Here is a 19,118-nt window from a genome sequence, read left to right as displayed (position 1 = left end):
CACTGCTTGCAGCACACGGGGCAGGAGCTGGTGTTAGCTGCAGAAGGGGCCGGACATTGTGGATCAGCTGTAGCTACAGGGATGGTTCAAGGGTCGGAAGGCGTTTCAATACAGACAAGTGCAGGGTGCTGCACTTGGGCAGTAGGAACCAGCAGCACACTTACACAATGGGGAACTCCCTACTCGAGAGCATGGAGGCAGAAAGAGATCTTGGAGTCATTATTGACTCCAAGATGAACATGGGCCGACAATGCGAGGTCATGGTTGGCAGGGCTAACCGGACCTTGTCGTGCATCCACAGGTGCATCTCGAGTAGAGCCAAGGAGGTGATCCTCCCCCTCTACGCGACGCTGGTCAGGCCACAGCTGGAGTATTGTGTCCAGTTCTGTGCGCCCCATTTCAAGAGGGATGTGGACAACATGGAGAGGGTCCAGAGGAGGGCCACCCGCATGATCCGGGGACAACAGGGCAGACCCTACAGTGAGAGACTGCGGGACCTGAACCTATTCAGCCTCCACAAGAGAAGGCTGAGGGGGGACCTGGTGACAGTCTATAAACTCACTAGGGGGGACCAGAAGGGTTTGGGGGAGACGCTGTTTCCCCTAGCGCCCGCTGGCATAACAAGGAGTAATGGGCACAAGTTGATGGAGAGGAGGTATAGATTGGACATCCGCAAAAACTACTTCACAGTTAGGGCGGCTAGGAGCTGGAACCAACTTCCAAGGGAAGTGGTGCTGGCCCCTACCCTGGGGGTCTTTAAGAAGAGGCTGGATGCCTACCTGGCTGGACTCATTTGAGTCCCGTTTCTTGTTTTGGGGTTTTGTTGTCCTCCCGCCCTGGCGGGGGGTCGGGCTAGAAGATCTACTAGGTCCCTTCCGACCCTTAATCTATGAAACTATGAAACTATAAAGGGGGGAAAGAGAGAGGTGGTGTGCTACAGCTGCAGGGACTGTTCAGATGGGGAGGAGAGAGAGAAATCAGAGCGTGCTGTAACTGCGGGGATCGTTCAGGCTGAGGCTCAAGGCAAAGCCATGATCCGCTCCCTGCACACCTCTGCGCACAGAACCAGCACCTGTTGTGGGCAGGGAATCATGGCTCAGTTCCACGCTCAGCCAGGATGAGACCACGGCTGGGATCCAGAGGAACAGCGTCTGGGACTGGAACAGGTGGGCAGGGCCAGACTTGGGATTGTGGGGCCCTGACCCCACACTGTCACTGCACTGTGATCCTGGGCCTGCCTGCCCATTCCCAAATGCCACTTCCCTAAATCCCAGCCTTGGCCCCACCCCAACTGAGCGCAGAGCAGAGCCACAATCCATAGCCTGCATGCTCCTGCAATGGGCACTGGCTGTGCAGGCAGGGGCATGCAGGAAGCAAATCGCAGCTCTAGCCCCAGGTCCTGGCCTTATGCCATCACTGCCCCACGATCCTGGGGTCTTCATGGATACCAACCAGGATCTGCCTGGGCAGGGCACGGGGCCAGGTGGACAGGGTGGGGCCACTTAGGGAGTTTTGGTGAGCTGTTGTGTGACGGGGTGTTAACCTGCCCTGTGACAGCTCACCAAACTCCCTATGTGGCCTGTAGACTCAAATAATTACCCTTCCTTGGGTTAGTGGAACCCATATGAGTAAGACGTTGTAGTGCCCATTGAGTACACTCCCTCAGCATCGACACGTTTTTCAAGGCATGGTGAGTCACTACATTGCATGCATTTTGACTACTTCACTCCCACAGCTGAGCTGTCCTTTTCTTTCCCATTTCCAATTATTCCTGATTTTTCACCAGCCTTAAATGTCTGGCAAACATCACCTAATGGGGCCCCAAACAGTTCATCTGGCATCCCTCTGTCACCCCCTCTCTCAGGCTGTCACACATGATTAGCGTGGCCCCACCCTCCATGGGGTGGAGCTGGACCAGGTTGCCCCATTTTTTTTGGAGGATTCTAGGACTCATGACAAGAACACCCGATTCCAGTCATCATGACTGAGGGGCTAATTAGCACGTGGATCCTTTGTTGGGGTTATCAGGAGTACATGCACATACTGAGCAGTGCTGAGCTGTGGAGTCATCATGGCTTGAAATGCTGTTGACTCTGCTGGGGCCCAGCCCAATGAATTATATAGTAAATCATGAACTTTGTTCTTTTGAACTAATAACATGCATATTTTGTACTCTAAGTTGGTACAGAAATGCTGCTCAAAAGTGTGTTTATGGAGTACCTATATTAAAATTTGCAGCAGTTTCAGAAAAGGCAAAATGCATCAATTCTGGATGAACTAAATTGATGGGTACTATATGCAAATTACTACAGCTATTTTTAGTTCAAGGTCATTTTTTTTCAAATTTGTTCCTCACTTCTACGTGCTCAGGGAGGGAAGGGTCCAACCGTACGGAGGAGGGAAGGGGCTGCAGAAGGAAGAAGTTGTGGGGGACAGAGGGCAAATGGTGCTACCGGACCCTCTAGATTTATTTTCTCTGCTGTAGCATTTTGAGGTTGACAAATTCAAGACAAAAATGTCCAGTGATTTAGATTTTATACCTGGAAATTATATCAAATGGGTAATTTTTCCATGTATAGAATCTAATTATTGGGGGATCATCTTATAATTATGGGTTTTCTTACATTTGAGTAAATATGGTACTCTAATTTTATCTGAACTTCTCAGTGTTCTATGCATTTTGTTGAATTCATCAGAATTGTCGCATATAGGTGTTTGTGCTTACCCCAAATTGAGAGAGGTAAGTAAGCTTACTTTCCTAGTATATTGACCTTCACACAGCCAAGTATGGAATTCAGGTGTTGGACCCTTGTGATCTGATATCCTGTTGCAAATCATTATTGCTGGAAAACCTGAAGTAATTATTCTGCTACTGACTACTTGAAAGAATAGCAGCCTTAAGGTGTTCAGCAGACCATTTGAAACTGAAAAACATTCAGCAAGCCTCTAGGTGTTAGTTTCTCTTTTTGGTAGCGGACCAGAAGCAGGGTCCCAAATTTATTAATACACAGTTGTTTTCAGTTATGTGGTTGATTTCAAAATACCTCTCTTTGGTTGTATATATTGAGCGACATGTTGGCCTGGTTAAAATGTATTTAATGTTTTGTCACAATAAAGTGTGCTTCCTTTTAAAGCTGGCGCGCATTTCCAGCTTCTTTATCTATTACACTTTATTCAGTTAAGTGATGAATAACTAATCCCAGATATGTTCATTATCTTTTTTTTGTTTTTGACATCCATTAATTCAGCATCTAATTAGGGTATCTTGAGGTTTCTGAACACTGAACAGGTTGGAATCCTTTTTAATAAAGGTTCTCTGGAATATATGTGTCAGTTCATATTGAAGCTGATGGTCTGGATCTGCCAGTTCAAGCCATGCCATGCTTTGTACTTGGCAAACTGGGTTGATGCCCTCATAACAGTCCTGGGCTAAGTCAGCATCAAGCTCTAGTACATGAGCAGCAACTCTCAAAGACACTTTAAGCAGAATATTTGGGCTCCTTATGCTGCCATTTGCTGTGCTAAGTATCTGGCATAAGTGCATGAGAATTTCAGCAGTTGAAACTTTAAATTTTAGTTTAACTATGATCAGCTGATCAGTATTAAATCCAGTAACCTCTTGTCATATGGAGAGTATCTTGTAGAACTATTTATTTATTTCAGTACCCAGAGAGCACAGAAATCTCAACTTTGAAACGTAAGAATTGTAGTAGCCAGAGAAAGCACATGGCAAGGGAGTGTATGTCACATGCATGCACCTCTGGAGACACAATAGCAGTTAATCTAGGAGCCCTGCCCTGAGGGGTATCAGCTGCTGAAAAATCACTGTTGCTGTATTTGAAACTATGGAAAAGCATGTTCTTTTGATTTTGTGTGTGCACCCTAAAATGGCATGCAGTTTTACTCATTTCAGTTTTTTATTTCAGATAAGTTCAGTTTAGAACAAACTAGTGTTGAGAGAGAGACTCTAATTGTTCTCATGAAGGCTGTGCAAACCTTTCATTTTCTGGTATTTTTCTCCAAAGGAATGCTTCCAGCTGAACTTCAGATGCTTGCTGAAGACCCTTCAGAGTACACAGCTCCTGAGGATGGGAATCTTGTATATAAATTATTCAGCTTAGATGACCTACTGTTACTTGTGCGTTGCAGTGTACAGAATGCAGAGATTTGGCCACGGTCCCATAAAAATCAGCGCATCAAAAAGGTAAAAATAGTTTTCTTGACATCTTTTTCACCTGTACGCGTGACTGAAACTTTTCATTTATTAATGCCCACCTAAAGTGAACTGAACGTTTCTAGAGTTAAAAGAAGGAAGTTAATGGTGTTAGCCCAAGTGTTTCAGCATTTATTACACTGACTTCATTGTATTCGAGTCATTCTTGTATACAAGTGTTAGTTTATTTTCAGAGCTCTAAAGTTTGTGACTCGGAGCAAGTGTTTGTAGGAAGAGAAGCAAGGATTACTTGTTGTTTGTTTGTAGATAAATGCACGTGGGTCTGATCCTATATTCCTTACCGTACCATTTGTGATTTCGTGCAGTGGGAATCTGACTCAGTAATGCATCCAGATTGATGTTCCATTTGACATTATAAGTTCTTTTTCCAGAAAAACCAGTGCATGCAGGTGATTTTATTTATATGAAATTCAAGGCAATGGGAGTGTTCACAAAAGTGATGTGTTCTTGAATGTTGGTAGGATCCGACCCAACTGTGATCTTCTTCATAAACACAAGTGCTCCCATTTGTTATTCATGTAATCTATCTGTTGGTGGTGTTTCTGATTTCCATGTCAAGGGTACTCGTGTTGTTTCCTATGTATAAAGCTTAAGGTCTTTATAGTTTTTATTGCTGTTAGGCAAACAGCATTTTTTTGGATGCTGTTTTGTTTGATGCACTTGCCTATTAGTCTGACTCCTGAAATTTGAGGCAAGTGCATCAAACAAAATATCATCCAAAAATGCTGTTTCCCTAGCATCAATAAAAACTAAAGAAAGGAGGAAGCAGCATGCTATAAATTTTGGGCTCCATTTCATACATATGGATCTGTGAAACTTGTAACAAGCTGGGCATCTCTACACATTCATTAATCCACTTTTGGTAATGCAGATTAAATTTGAGGTACTAGCAAAAGGCACATTAGCCTATTTTAATGCACATTAGCAAAAGAGCATGGTGTTTTTGTGACACTTTGACATGCATTAAAATAGGCTAATGTGCTTGTCAGCCACAAACAGATTCATCAGGTATCTGACTGGGATGCCTACATATACACCAATATCCAGAGGATAAACATTTGTCTGCTGTTGTTTGGCTTTGAAACTTTAAGATTCTTTTCATTTTCCAAAATACAATTTCCTAGCTTTATTCATATGTCTTTTTTTAAACAAACTGCATTCTTAATAGAAAAAATAGAAATAGAAAAATAGAATATTTCCCACTATCCATTCTTTGGAATGGCTGAAACTTTTTGCTGGGAACATCCATAGAATTCAGGCTGCAACTGAGAGTCTCAAGATGGCAAGTGTTAGGCAACCTTAATTATCACTGTTAACTGTACCTATAATTATTGCATTAGATGGTCTTCGGTTATGTGTGATAAAATTGGAGTGGTGGTTTCAGTAAATACATCTTCCTATATAGAGACATGCTTTCTTCCCCAGCAGATGAAACGCATAACAGACCTAGCAGCCAATAAACATAGGCATTTGTACAGCTAGTAGTAAGTAGGAGCTGAAGGTTGTCTTGAGTGATTTCACTGTGGTGCTTGATAGTGCTATAACACTTGATAGTGTTTTAGCTTGATAGTGCTATAGTGCTATATTGCTTGATAGTGTTATAGCTGACATTGAATCAAATGAAGTGGGGAAGTCTATGTGGAGTTTTCTTCATGTTAGTTTCATAATTTTCTTACTGCTTTATTCTTCTGTTCTTGGACAGTCAAAGACAGAAGTAGCCATGATGGTTTGAGAGGAGTGTGAATAGTCAAAAACTGTTACAGTATTTTGACTGGATGGGACAATGGGATAATAGCACTTAAAAGGAGGGATAGTAGGAGTATTTTGGTTTCAGGTGGGATAATATAGTGTATTCCGAATGATCTTTACATTTCCTGAAGGATCACAGCTCCTTTTCCTTCAACTGAGAGCACATTTATGAAATTTGTTTCAGTACATTTTTGCTTTTGAGAACAAAAGTTTGTCTTTTCTGAGTGGGAACTTCTACTATTCCTGGTTAGCTTTTGCCTAGCTGGGAATTCAGAGTTTGCTCTTAAATTATCAGAAATTGCTGTCTTTTGTGAAAATCCACTGCATCATTTGATAATTGTGGCCCATCAACTCATGCCATATATGAAGCAATTTCTGAATAGTCATACATTCAGAGATAACATTGTCCACTCTGTATTGTTGCAGAATTACATTTCCATTATGGTTTGATTTATGCTTGTAAATGTTGAGAGGTAGCTAGTTAGTGTGTAACTCAAAGTCTTCACTGATAGAGGTTTTAACACCTACCCAACAGAAGGAGAGTGTATGGCCATGTCCAGATGTGCAGGGGTGTGTACTTGCAGTGGCAAAAATTGTAGCGGCACAAATTTGTGCTGCCACTCACGTCCCTACATGTGCTTTGGTGAGGGACAGATTGTCCCACTTTGGACAAACTGCCCTTTCATGTTCCCTGTACTGCAGAGAGGCTTGCTGTGCCACAGACCACACGTGCCTGCATGTCTGGACACAGCCTATGTGTTTGATTGTTGGGTTTAAACACTTGCATTTAATTCCAGATTTTCAGTTATTAAAAATGTTGTTATTTTCTGCTAACATTCAAGAAATCTTTTGGGAGAAAACTGTATGCAGTTTAAAAGCAAAACATGGTGGATCTTTTCAGACTTAAAAGTTCAGGTTTTTTGCCTTTTCAGGTCTTTTGCGGCTTCTCATTTCTGGCATAATCGTAAACAATAAGTTCTGTTACATGCAAATAATTGTACTTTTGTCTACTGAATTGTAATACTACTACTTCCAAACTCTAATTGTAAATGAATTTCAGGGTGGGGAGTAAAAGGAAAACTGAAGCTCTGTGTTTAGTGATAAAATGCAGATGCTATTTTAGGATTTTAAACAGGATTTTAATATGAATTGTGAGGGGGGAAGGGTTTCCTTTATTTTAGGCTAACTCAGAAAAGGGATAATTGCCCTGGTTTTTTTTTAATTAAAATTCCTAGAGAGGGCAGCATAGCATAGAGAAATGAAGTGCAAAATAATGTATACCTAAGTAGAAATTGTTACATTATGTACATTTTCTCATGTTAAATCTTGTCTAAGTGAAAATGTAGGGGGGAAAGGAGGAAAATGCACCTTTCCTTAAATTTACTCTGTGTGGGTTTTCTTTTACGTAAAATGTTCTGTTACAGTACTATCTATGTCGTTATTTGTGTTGCTTCCAAAATCATGCCTGGAAGCCTGTGCTGATTATTAATACAAAAAAAGTTGGTTGTTATAATTGCTTGTAAATTGTTGATGGCCACTTGACAAAGATTTCTACTCTCACAGCGTATTCCTGTTCACATATTGCCAAAACTAGAATATCAACCCTATTTGGGGCTGGAAGCTCTCACAGAAAGTGAAATATGTCGGATGTGGACAGAGAACCTGTTGCATTCTAAATGTTCTTTTTATGTAGGTAAGTTTTTGTATCTTTTTGTCCAGTTATCCATCAGCAGCTGGAATATCTTCTCTTTAACAGTTAATCACTAACTGGTATTTTTCTTCATGGCTAGTTACTACCTTGGTTCTTTTAACCCACCTACACACACACTTTTTTTCGTAATTTGCTGCTTGGTTAGTCATCATTTTCCTTTTTAGGTAACTATTTTATTTTAAGTTGTTCCAGAAATAGTAGAGCAGCAGTTACTTGTGTTGGTCTGTAAGGTGCCATCCTACCCTCCCTCCTGTGCGACTAGATTTAACTCACTGGGAGAGGTATAAGCTTCTATAGGCAACAATTTACATTGTTTATAGCATCTGATGAAGTAGGTTGTTATCTATGAAAGCTCATACCACCCTGAACGATTTAGTCTCCAAGGTGCCACTTTTCTCAGAAATAGGAGAGCTGGGTATTTACAGTTTTGCTACAGGATCCCACATCAGAGGCTCTATGAATTCAGGTAGCCATGGGGTTACAGGGAAGGTCCATTCATAGATTAGGAATTGGCTTAAAAATAGAAAACCAAGGCGAACTGTGAGGAAATAGAGAAGGACCTGGTATAATTGAGTGTATAAGTAAATAACATGAAATTCAATGTAGGTAAATGTAAAGTACTGCATATGGGCAAAATAACCCAAACTGTACCTGCACGATGATGGGCTTTGCATGAGGTTTTACCATACAGGGAAGAGATCTGAGAATCATTGTGGATAGTTTGCTAAAAACATCAGCTCAGTGCACAGCAGATATCAGAAAGTTAGGAATTATTAAGAATGAAATCTTAAACAAAATATAATTATTGCCCTTTTATGAAACCATGGTACATCTACATCCCGAATATTGTGCCAGTTTTGGTCCCTACATCTCAAAACGGATATAGAAGAACTAGAAGGTAGAGAGGAGAGCAGCAAAGATGACTGGTAGTATGGAGGGGCTTTCATACAAGGAGAGACTAAAGAGGCTAAGCCTAGTTGGTTTTGAAAAGAGACACTTGAGGAGGGACATGGTAAGGATTTACAAAATACGAAATGGTGAAGAGAAAGAAAATAAGGATTTATTATTTACTGTCTCTTACAATACAAGAACTAAGGGTCATAAAATGAAACTAGTAGGTAGTGAATGTAAAACTGTTTTTCACATAGTGTGGAATTAAAGTGTGGAAGTCATTGCCATCAGATGTTGTAGAAGCTGATAGTTTAGCCAGATTCAGAAAGGGATTAGATAAATTCTTGAAGGAAAGGGGTATCAGTAGCTGTTGAGCATGGGAGTTTCATAGTTGGTAGGGTCAGAGGGGACCTGAGCAGATCATCAAGTCCGACCCCCTGCCATGGAGTTAAGGGTACAGCCTCTGAATCAGAATTTCCTAGACTGTAAATGGAGGAAGCTGCAAGTAGGAGAGGAACAGTGGAAAAAGCCCTGGCCATACCTTGTTCACTCTCTCTTTCAGCATCCACTTTCTACAACTGTGTGACTCAAGATACCGGACAAGGTGGATCCATGGCAAGGGTGGGCAAAATGCAGTCTGTGGGCCAGATGTGACCCACCAGGCCATTCTATCTGGCCTGCAGGCCCCGTAAAAAATTTAGAAAATGAATATCTGCCCCGGCTGCCTGTTATGCGGCCCTCGATGGCTTGCCAAAACTCAGTAAGTGGCCCTCCACCCAAAATAATTGCCCACCCCTGATATGGTCTGACCCATTAAATGGCACTTTATTTTCTTGCTACCTAGTCCAAATCAGAAAAGGATGTTATCTAGTAATGCTTATTTTATCTGGAGATGTATTCTATTTCTTGTCAAGGACAAATACCAGGTAAGCAGGGGTGCACCAATTAAAGATTTTTTGGGCCAATACTGATGGCTGATTTATTAATAAGCCATATCTACTGGTTCAATTGCTGATATGCAACCTGGCAGCTTGGACAGTAGTGTCTGGCTGCTAAGTCTGTGGAGGAAAAAGGGCATGGGGGGAGGCAGATTGAGGCCCCTGCAGTGAGGCAGGGGCAGGCATTGCCCAGGCAGGGTGGGGCACGGGAGGGAGTCACGAGCAGCTTGTCTGGGGGGGGCAGGGTGTGACTCCCACCACTGGTACACCCCAGGAGAGGCACAGAGGGGTATGTGCAGGGCAGACAGCAATGGCGCTGGGAGTGGGGGCTACTGGGTAGGCTAGTCACCCCAAAATTTCCTGTAGCTTCCCTTTGCCAGCACCTCCAGCATCCACCTCTTGCACAGCCCTGGCCCAACCCCCCTGCCGAGAACAGCCCGACACAGGTCCATGAGGCATGTACCCCACTGTGGCTCCCCCAGGGTGAACTAGTGGTGGCAGCAACCTTCCCATGCCCTCAGATGAGCTGTTTGCTACTCCATCCCACACCCTGCCCCAGCTGGGTAGTGCCTACATTTGCCCTAGCTCCACTCCCTCCCTCACCCTTGGGGGGTCCTGGATCTGTTCCCCCTTTTTCCCCACAGACTTACCAGCTGGACCATGCTCTCCAAGCTGCCAGGTTGTGTGCATGCACACAGCATTTGTCAACAACATTATCAGCCAAAAAAACCCAACTGCCGATAATGTTGATTTTGCTTTTATCGGTGCTGAGTCAATATGAACCAATGTATCAGTGCACCTCTACTGGTAAGATTTAAATGCTTATTTTTCAGAGATCACTAATTTTAGTGAGTTCATTTATGAAAGCTGGAATTCAATTTTTGGCAACTTCAATTTGCAAGTGAATCAAGAAAAGGGATTCTTCTCTATTTGGTACTTGTGAGACCTCACATGGAGTATTATGTCAAGTTTTGGGCCCTGCACTTAAAAAAAGATGTATACAATTCAGAAGGGCTCTAGTGGAAAACAACAAAAATGATTAGAGGCCTAGGAAACAGATTCTGAAAGAACTACGACTGTTTAGTCTGAAGAAGAGAAGATTTTGAGGAGAGTGGGAGGGTTTGGTAATTCTTCATGAAAGAGCAGACAAATCCCTTAACAGTAATGGAAGTATAGATTAGAGATTAGGAAGAACTTGTTAACAATGAGTATGGTCAAGCATTAGGACAGACTACCTCGAAAAGTTTTGGAATCTCCATCCCTGAAAGTTTTCAAGAGTAAGTTGACTGAATGCTTGACTAGGATGATTGAGTCATGGATGAGCATGCCTAGAGCAGGGAACTGAATTAGATGACCTTGGGAGGTCCCTACCATCCCTACTTTCTTTTGATCCTCATCTTCATCAATAGGTTGAATACACACTGTATAAGATATAGACTATATCATCTATACAGGTTACAGAATATCTAAGATACAGAAATAAAAGACAAAAAAGAGAGCAAGCCAAAACAATTTATAAAAGCTTAAACTTTCCTGCTCATGCTTTCTTCCATGTGAATAGGAATGTTCTTTAAGCAGCAGTTTTTCCTTTAACCTTAGCTGTTTCACAAATATTTTGGTTCACATATAAGTTTCCTGTAACAAAATTTAGAAGCAAAAAAGCATAATTACAACAGCCAAAGAATCGTGTTTTCCTGACTTTTTTTAAACTACTTTTAGTCCCACTTTATGGATGTGCTTTATGTGCAAAAGATTCCATATAATTTTAAACAGGTACCAGAACTGGAAATCTCAGAAATCCAAGAAACTGGGAAAACAATTTTATAGTTTTTTTGCTATATCGTGTACAAACATGTTGCGACTCTACTATAACTGCACTGGTCCGGTCCTGCAGGGAGGAAACCAGGAAAGCCAAGGCTGCAACTGAACTCCAACTAGCTTCAAGCATCAAGAACAATAAAAAGTCCTTTTTCAGATATGTGGGGAGCCGGAGAAAAAGCAAGGACGACATTGGGCCTCTGCTGAACCAGATCGGGCAACTGACAACTGACGCCCAGGAAAAAGCCAACCTATTAAATGGGTACTTTGAGTCGGTCTTTCATCAGTCCCATGGGACGCCCATGCCCGCTATGGGACAGGGAAGTCCAGGTGAGGGAGATCTCCTGCCCTCCATAAATGCCGACCTCATGAAGGAACACCTTGAGAGGCTGGATACCTTCAAGTCAGCCGGCCCTGACAATCTACACCCCAGGGTACTCAAGGAGCTGGCTAGCATCATAGCCCAACCCCTGGTACGGATCTTTGAGACCTCCTGGTGCTCTGGTGTAGTGCCAGAAGACCGGGAGAAGGCCAATGTGGTGCCTATCTTCAAGAAAGGGAGGAAAGTGGATCCGGCTAACTATAGGCCCATTAGCCTGACTTCTATCCCGGGGAAGATGTTAGAAAAGTTTATTAAAGAGGCCATCCTAAATGGACTGGCCAACGCCAACATCCTGAGGGATAGCCAGCACGGGTTTATTGCAGGTAGGTCTTGCTTGACCAATCTCATTTCCTTCTACAACCAGGTGACCTATCACCTGGACAAGGGAGAAGAGATTGGTGTCAATTATCTTGACTTCAAAAAAGCCTTCGATCTGGTATCCCATGATCACCTCTTGGCGAAACTGGCCAATTCTGGCCTTGGGTCCAGCACGATCCGCTGGCTGGGAAATGGGTTCCATGGTCGGACCCAGAGGATGGTAATTGATGGAAGTCAATCGTCATGATGCCCTGTGACCAGTGGGGTCCCCCAAGGCTTGGACCCATATTGTTCAACATCTTCATTAATGATGTGGACATTGGAGTCAGAAGCAGACTGGCCAAGTTCGCGAATGACACCAAACTTTGGGGCAAAGCATCTACACCAGAAGACAGGCGGGTGATCCAGGCTGACCTGGACAGGCTCAGCAAATGGGCGGGCAAGAACCTGATGGTGTTTAACACCAAAAAATGCAAGGTTCTCCACCTTGGGAAGAAAAACCAGCAGCATCCTTTTAGGCTCGGCAGTGCTACACTGGCTAGCACTATGGAAGAAAGAGACTTGGGGGTCATCATTGACCACAAGATGAACATGAGCCTGCAATGCGATGCTGCAGCTACTAAAGCGACCAAAACGCTGGCTTGCATCCAAGATGCTTCTCAAGCAAATCCCGGGACGTCATCTCCCTTTCTACTCGGCCTTGGTGAGGCCACAGCTGGAGTACTGCGTCCAGTTTTGGGCTCCACAATTCAAGAAGGATGTGGAGAAGCTTGAGAGAGGCCAGAGATGAGCCATGCACATGATCAGAGGTCAGGAAAACAGACCCTATGACAACAGGCTGAGAGCCATGGGGCTCTTTAGCCTGGAAAAGTGCAGGCTCAGGGGTGAGCTGATGGCCACCTATCAGTTTATAGGGGTGACCACCAGTATCTGGGGGAACTTTTGTTCACCAGAGTGCCCCAAGGGATGACGAGGTTGAATGGTTATAAACTACTGCAAGACTGTTTCAGGCTGGGCATAAGGAAGAATTTCTTTACTGTCCGAACCCCCAAGGTCTGGAACAGCCTGCCATCGGAGGTGGTTGAAGCACCTACATTGAACATCTTCAAGAGTAAATTGGATGCTTATCTTGCTGGGATCCTATGACCCCAGCTGACTTCCTGCCCCTTGGGCAGGGGGCTGGACTCAATCTTCTGAGGTCCCTTCCAGCCCTAATGTCTATGAAATCTATGAAAATAACTGTATTTCAAAACTACAAAACACTAAACATTAAGACATCAGTGAATTTACACTATTAAGACTTCAGTCATCTGACGTGATTAAGACCTCTGAATTTCAGGAATATCTTTAAGCAGAAGCTCCTAATAGGAAGGTAAGAAAAACAAATGCTAAATTTGTAAATGCTTCCTAGTTTTATCTGTAATACGGTTCAGGATATTTGAATACTGAGTTACCTTATTAAGAATAGTCAAGCATTTTCCACTTAGTTATTTCCCCTGCCCAACACACTTTTCTTTCATCTAGCCAGCCATTCCTCCTCACCTATGCTTGACCAGTCCCTGAAGTTTTATTTCTTAAAGAACAGAATGTTCTGTCTCCTACTCTGTGAGAGGTAGGGTAGGAAAACCAAGAGAGAGGGCCAAACTATATTTGATTGAAAAGGAATATAGTGCCTGACTGGAAGACAAAGCTTGTGGAGAAAATACAGATTGTCATTGAAAAAAAAATAACTGTAATTCAGCACTTAGGAAGTAGAGATTAGGTTAAAGTGGGGTAACACCATAGGAATATTTAGGGTCCCATTAGGAGGGCCTGTTATGGCCAAATTAAATAGCTTCAGGATCATTAACTAAGATGTTGTTTTCCTTTTATATCAGTAATTTGCTGGCTAATTATGATTTCTAGTAGTCATTATGTCCAGTTTGTTCAAAAATATATTTTAAATGTCTTATTTATTACTTAATTTTATATTCCATCCTACCCAGAAAGGCTCAAAGCCGCTTACCATACAACAAATAGCCCACAAGATAAGAAATGTAATAAAAGGCCCCACAAGCGTCACCCCAGAACTTTAAAGCTTCATCCCACTGCACCCACTCATGCTTCCCTGCCTCTTACAGAAGAGCAAACCCTCTAACTTGTCCCCACATTTCCACCCCCCCCTTAATTCATATCTAGGTATAAAGAACTTCTTCCCACTGCCCCATATTCACTGACTCCCATTCTCCTGCTGCTCACCCAGGGGCAGATCAGTCTCTCCTCCAAACTCCCTCCCTAGCCCACATGTCCCTTATCTTACAGAATCTGTAGCACTCCTCAAAATGTACATATATTGTTCCCCTTCCCCAACAAACAACATGCATTAAAACATGTATATATAACAACAGTGAAATGAGAAATGACCCTCTGTTCCTTCACCATCCCCACCAAAGGGCATCTGAATTCAATTCATAGTCGGAGGATTGTTGCTTTTATCATGAATGGATTTTTAGCTTTTATGATTCCTTTATCTTCCTGTTGTAGAAAAAACCTGTCTTGTTTTGTTAGTTTCTGTACCAGCAAGTTGTGGTCTGTTGGTGCCTAATTCTTCCAGTTATGCCATGACTTTATCCTGTCATGTTTTTCTTTTTAAATTTTTTTCTTAACAGTATTAGAGCAAAAATTGGGGACTTTATTTTTTTGTTTTTCTATTTATCTTTCAGAGTTGTTGAGTTCCTGTATCATTCTTTTTGCATACAAACATCCCTTTTTCCCCTAATCTTAAAAAACATACCATCAATACACAATGTAACCAATTTTTAGAGCAATGATGTCATGTACTACACCATCCAGTTTTGCCAGGCTTTATAATTGTGTTTTCTTACTTTTTAAACTGTACCCCTCTCTGTGTCTTATTACTGTGTGATGCCCATGCACAGGAAATAACAAGGCCCAAATATCATGAAGAGATTTGGAGAGATGAGGAGTCTATGCATTACAGTTGTGAATACATTTATATCTGTAGGTTGTAAGAGGCAAGGTTTTTTCTGCATGTGGTTGTTTTTTTGGACCAGCTGCATAGTTGGGAGGGATTTACACAAGCTTTCAGTGAAAAATCACTGAAAGTCAGACAGCTAACTCCTATAGACCCATTTAAAGGCCAGAAGTAGCACTTGCAAATCGGAAGCAGTACAAGGAATACAGTGAAGTGGATTGCACACCAAATGTTATCATACAGTAAGTAAACAAACAGAAAGAAAACATTTGGTCTCTAATCTTCCATATGTAATAATCCTACACAGTAACTGTGACAGTAGCAGGCAAAACAGATGGATATATAAATTGACAGAATCCCTTTCACCTGGAAATAAACGCAGGGTTTTTTTAAATATTTTTCTATCTCGCCAAAATGCTGCACTTTTGGGATAATTTTTGCGGTGCCTAGAAAAATACTTGGAGACTGCTGGTAAAATTAGTCCTCTCAAATTTTGTTTTCAAGTAGCTCTAGCTTAGATTTGCAAGACTTTTATTTATTTATTTATTTGTTTATTAAAGAAATAGATTTGCTCTGAAACAACCATTATTCCCCTGGTGACTGAAACTTCCCTTTTAAAACAGTTAGTTTTAAATATAGCAGATGACTGATTCTTTCAACTAGTGTTCTGCTGTAGCCACTGTCCCGGTAAAGTGGCACTAGGCTGTTAATGTCTGTATATGTTTAGCATAAAGTACATGACTCATGTCTGTTCTTTGGTCCACACCTCCAAGCTTGCTGTGGTTAAGATAACAAGCAAATTATTTAAAATCTTGTGATAAAGTAATATTTAATTTCTCCTTTAAACCAACAAAGGGAAGTAAATCTACGGACTTCCTTTAATTCACATGATTGCATCAACAGTATAGTGGAGTGCAGCCACTTAAATGATTGGTATGACTGTACCATAAATACTGCATGATTAATGGGCGATCACTCGCAAATGAGTAACATTGTCTTCCAAGAATCTTAATAGTGAGTCCTTAGGTGGCTCCATAGCCCAATTCTAGATCCACATGTATTGTCGCAGTGAGGACAGGTGTTTCTAGGAGGTATGGGCACTGTGTTGCTGCGTTGGATGTTCTGATGTTCTTTTCGCCTATTCCTCTTGTCCTCTTCTGTCTGTCGACGAGCTGTTTCAAAGTGTTGGGATCCCTCCCGAAGAGCCTTCCTCCATTTTGGTTGGTCCTGAGCAAGGGTCTCCCAAGTGTTGATGTTGATGTTATACCTCTTCATGTTTGCCTTCATAGTGTCTTTGAAGCACTCGCTTTGCCCTCTGCTACTTCAGTGACCTTCTTTCAGCTGTGAGAAAAAGATTCTCTTCGGAAGGTGGGAGTCAGGCATGTGAACAACATGACCTGTCCTGCGAAGTTGGTTTTGGATGATCATGATCTCAGTGCTGTTGGAATTTGCTTTGGCAAAGATGCTTATCACTTAAAAATGATTGGTATGACTGTAACATCGATACTGTGTAGCCAGGCCACGATAGGTGAACTTTAGAAGAATTCTAAAAAATTCTAACTCTCCTTTTCAGGATCCTCTGGGTGTTAAACCAGTCCTTTGAAATAATTCTAATGTATCTGTGGGATGAGTTGTGTGCATCAGCACTGGCAGTGAACTGCATTTTAACTTTCCAAGGAGTTCTTTCTTGTAATCTGAACCTCCATCTTAATTCCATTCATTGCAGTTTTTGGCCAGGTGTAGACATAATACTTTTACCAGTATAAGTGATTGAAAACCTATTTATAGTTTGGCATGCAAAACCAGTCTCTACTCGTAACAGAAAAGAAGTTCAGTGCACACAAACTGGTTTAAAACTGGCGAAACCCAGTCTAAGATTTGCTCCCATCCACCGAAGGGTAATTGTGTGTTCTGTTCTCTACCAATCTAAACTTACACCACTTACAGCATAATTTAGATGGATTCCGCTTTTTGAAGGTCTGTACCTAACATTGTTTCTGGCTAAGGCTTGATGAGAGTCTCTTTGGACCCATGCCAGTGTCATCCCTAATTGTTTAGAATGATTATTTTTCAGCTCCACAAGGGCCCTCCCACAGATCTGCAGCTCTGTGAGGAAACACAGAGCTCCACTCACTGACTCAGCAGTGCTGCCAGCTCAGGAAATGAAAAGATGGAAATGTAACTAGTCTCCTGCATAAAATTGCAGTGTCCTATTAAACTGAAGCTGTGGTTTGTATGATCTAGTAAAGTGGACAAACGGTGTGCACAAATACAAATTACCACCATTGGACAGATTCAGCAGCACTCCTTTTGTTGACAGTTGTGAACACATAGCGTAGCTGCTGCTTTAGGGCCACATGTTCCTCAAGTAGGGCAGCTGGCATAGATGGAGTACATTTTTGTAGATGTGCCATAGAAGCCACTTTTTAAGGGATTCTAGGGCAAAGGGGATGCAGCAGCAGTTAGTGTATCTAATGAAAACAAATTAAAAGGGACAAGAAAAACTGATTTGTGTGTGTAATCTTTAACCAACTCCTGTCAAACATAGTTTGAACTCCTTATTATGCTAGCAAACTATGAGAAAAAAGTACTCTTCCAACTTTTGGTAGATAGACTTCATCTCTACTTTTCAGGCCTTTTGTTAAATTGTATCAGTCTGGCTAAGAAATAATTTAGGTTTAAGCCTGGAAAAAATGGATATATTTACTCACATGTTCCTGGGATGCACTGTAGTAGTAACATAACAGAAAATGCTACACAGTTGCTGCAGATTTGCAAAAAAGGTAAGCAACCTTTGCAGTATTTTCAAAGCAGGATATTCCTGCTTGTTTTGAGCACAGTAATATAGTCAGCTACATTGGTGTAAAATGAAAGCTGCTTTTTAATTTTTTTCCCGTCAGCCAGCAAGAAGAATACTAAATCGATGGTTTTTTTCCTCCTTGTTGCTCCTTCATTTGTATGAATGCCAGGCTGTCCAGATTCTGAGCTGGACACTGCATAGCCACACCTTGCTGGGCTGCATGCCTTATGGGCTGTATGCCATTCTGTGCTGTGCGTGCCTCTTCCCCCTCCCCCTCAGCACCCCCTACTGTACTGTCCCTGCATCACTACCACATGAGTCCCTTCAGCTGCACCACACCATAGGTGTCCCATTGTACTGTGCTTGGCACCTCACACTGCCCTGCATAGGGTCACTGGGTCTCCCCAGCCATGGGCTCCCTTGGGCTCAACCCAAGGGGTGGGGTTAAGCTGGAAAAAGAAGAGAGGGCCTGGAGACTCCAGTGACAGCAGCTGTCAATATAGTGGCAGGAGTGGTGCCCAGACCAGGAACCCAGGTTATCCCCTTGAGAACTGCTTGCAGTCTGCAGGCTGCCAGTTGAACAGCCGCATATTAATGTATTGTCAAGTTTCTGTAAGTGTTGAAGTTAAAACTAATGGAAAAAGACTAGTTTACTTTCTTCAGAGTAGGGAAAAGGAGACTTTTTAATCCTTTAAGGAAAAAAAGGTTGGGGAAGTGTCGCAGAGCATTCAGGTGCCCTGTGCCTGAGAGCAGAAAACAGCTCGGGAGAGACCCCTAGTGTCAAGAAGGGGGAGGCTCAGTTGCCAGTCACCAGGGCAGCACAGGTGCTGGTTGCTAGGGCAACCGGTGGAGCCAGCTGACAGGAAGGGGCAGGGCTTGGCCCTTTTTAAGCCCCAGGCGTGAGGCCAGGAGGGCAGTTCCCCTCTGGCGGCCAAGGGAGGGGGAGCTTGGCCAGTGCAGAGGGGAAAAGCCCGACTGCATGAGCATCCCCCGATCGCTGCTATGGGTTGGAGTATTTCTCAGTAGGGATTGAATGTTGTTTGGCCAGATGGTTTAGTTTTTATGTTATAGCCCAGGGGCTTTGTGTTTTGGTGTTCGCAGTTTTGACCAGAGGACCGGGTGAGGCTATTAGGGGTTGGAGGAGGCCTCATAGGGACTCCACGGTAGCATGGGGATCCTGGCACCAGAGAGGGCGCAGCATTTGAGGTGCATTGGCCCCAGCCCCAGACCAAGGGGGCAGTGAGAAGCCCCAGAGCAAGGGAGGCAGTGAGGAGCCTGGAGAGAGGGCCGCGAGGAGCGAGAA

General features: G+C 42.8%; 1 protein-coding gene across 1 annotated transcript in view; it reads left to right on the top strand.

The window, feature by feature from the left end:
* The window catches only part of ICE2 (interactor of little elongation complex ELL subunit 2), a 72,268-nt gene that overhangs the window by 39,592 nt on the left and 13,558 nt on the right, over positions 1-19,118 (top strand). The window contains exons 10-11 of the mRNA XM_019504363.1: positions 4,026-4,204; positions 7,547-7,676. Coding sequence (XP_019359908.1) covers positions 4,026-4,204; positions 7,547-7,676 — 309 coding nt within the window. The remainder of the gene's footprint in view (positions 1-4,025; positions 4,205-7,546; positions 7,677-19,118) is intronic.

Source organism: Gavialis gangeticus, unplaced genomic scaffold, assembly GCF_001723915.1.
Source record: "Gavialis gangeticus isolate Ggan-Ray unplaced genomic scaffold, GavGan_comp1, whole genome shotgun sequence".
Classification (NCBI taxonomy): domain Eukaryota; kingdom Metazoa; phylum Chordata; order Crocodylia; family Gavialidae; genus Gavialis; species Gavialis gangeticus.
This window is presented reverse-complemented; position numbering and strand designations above follow the sequence as displayed.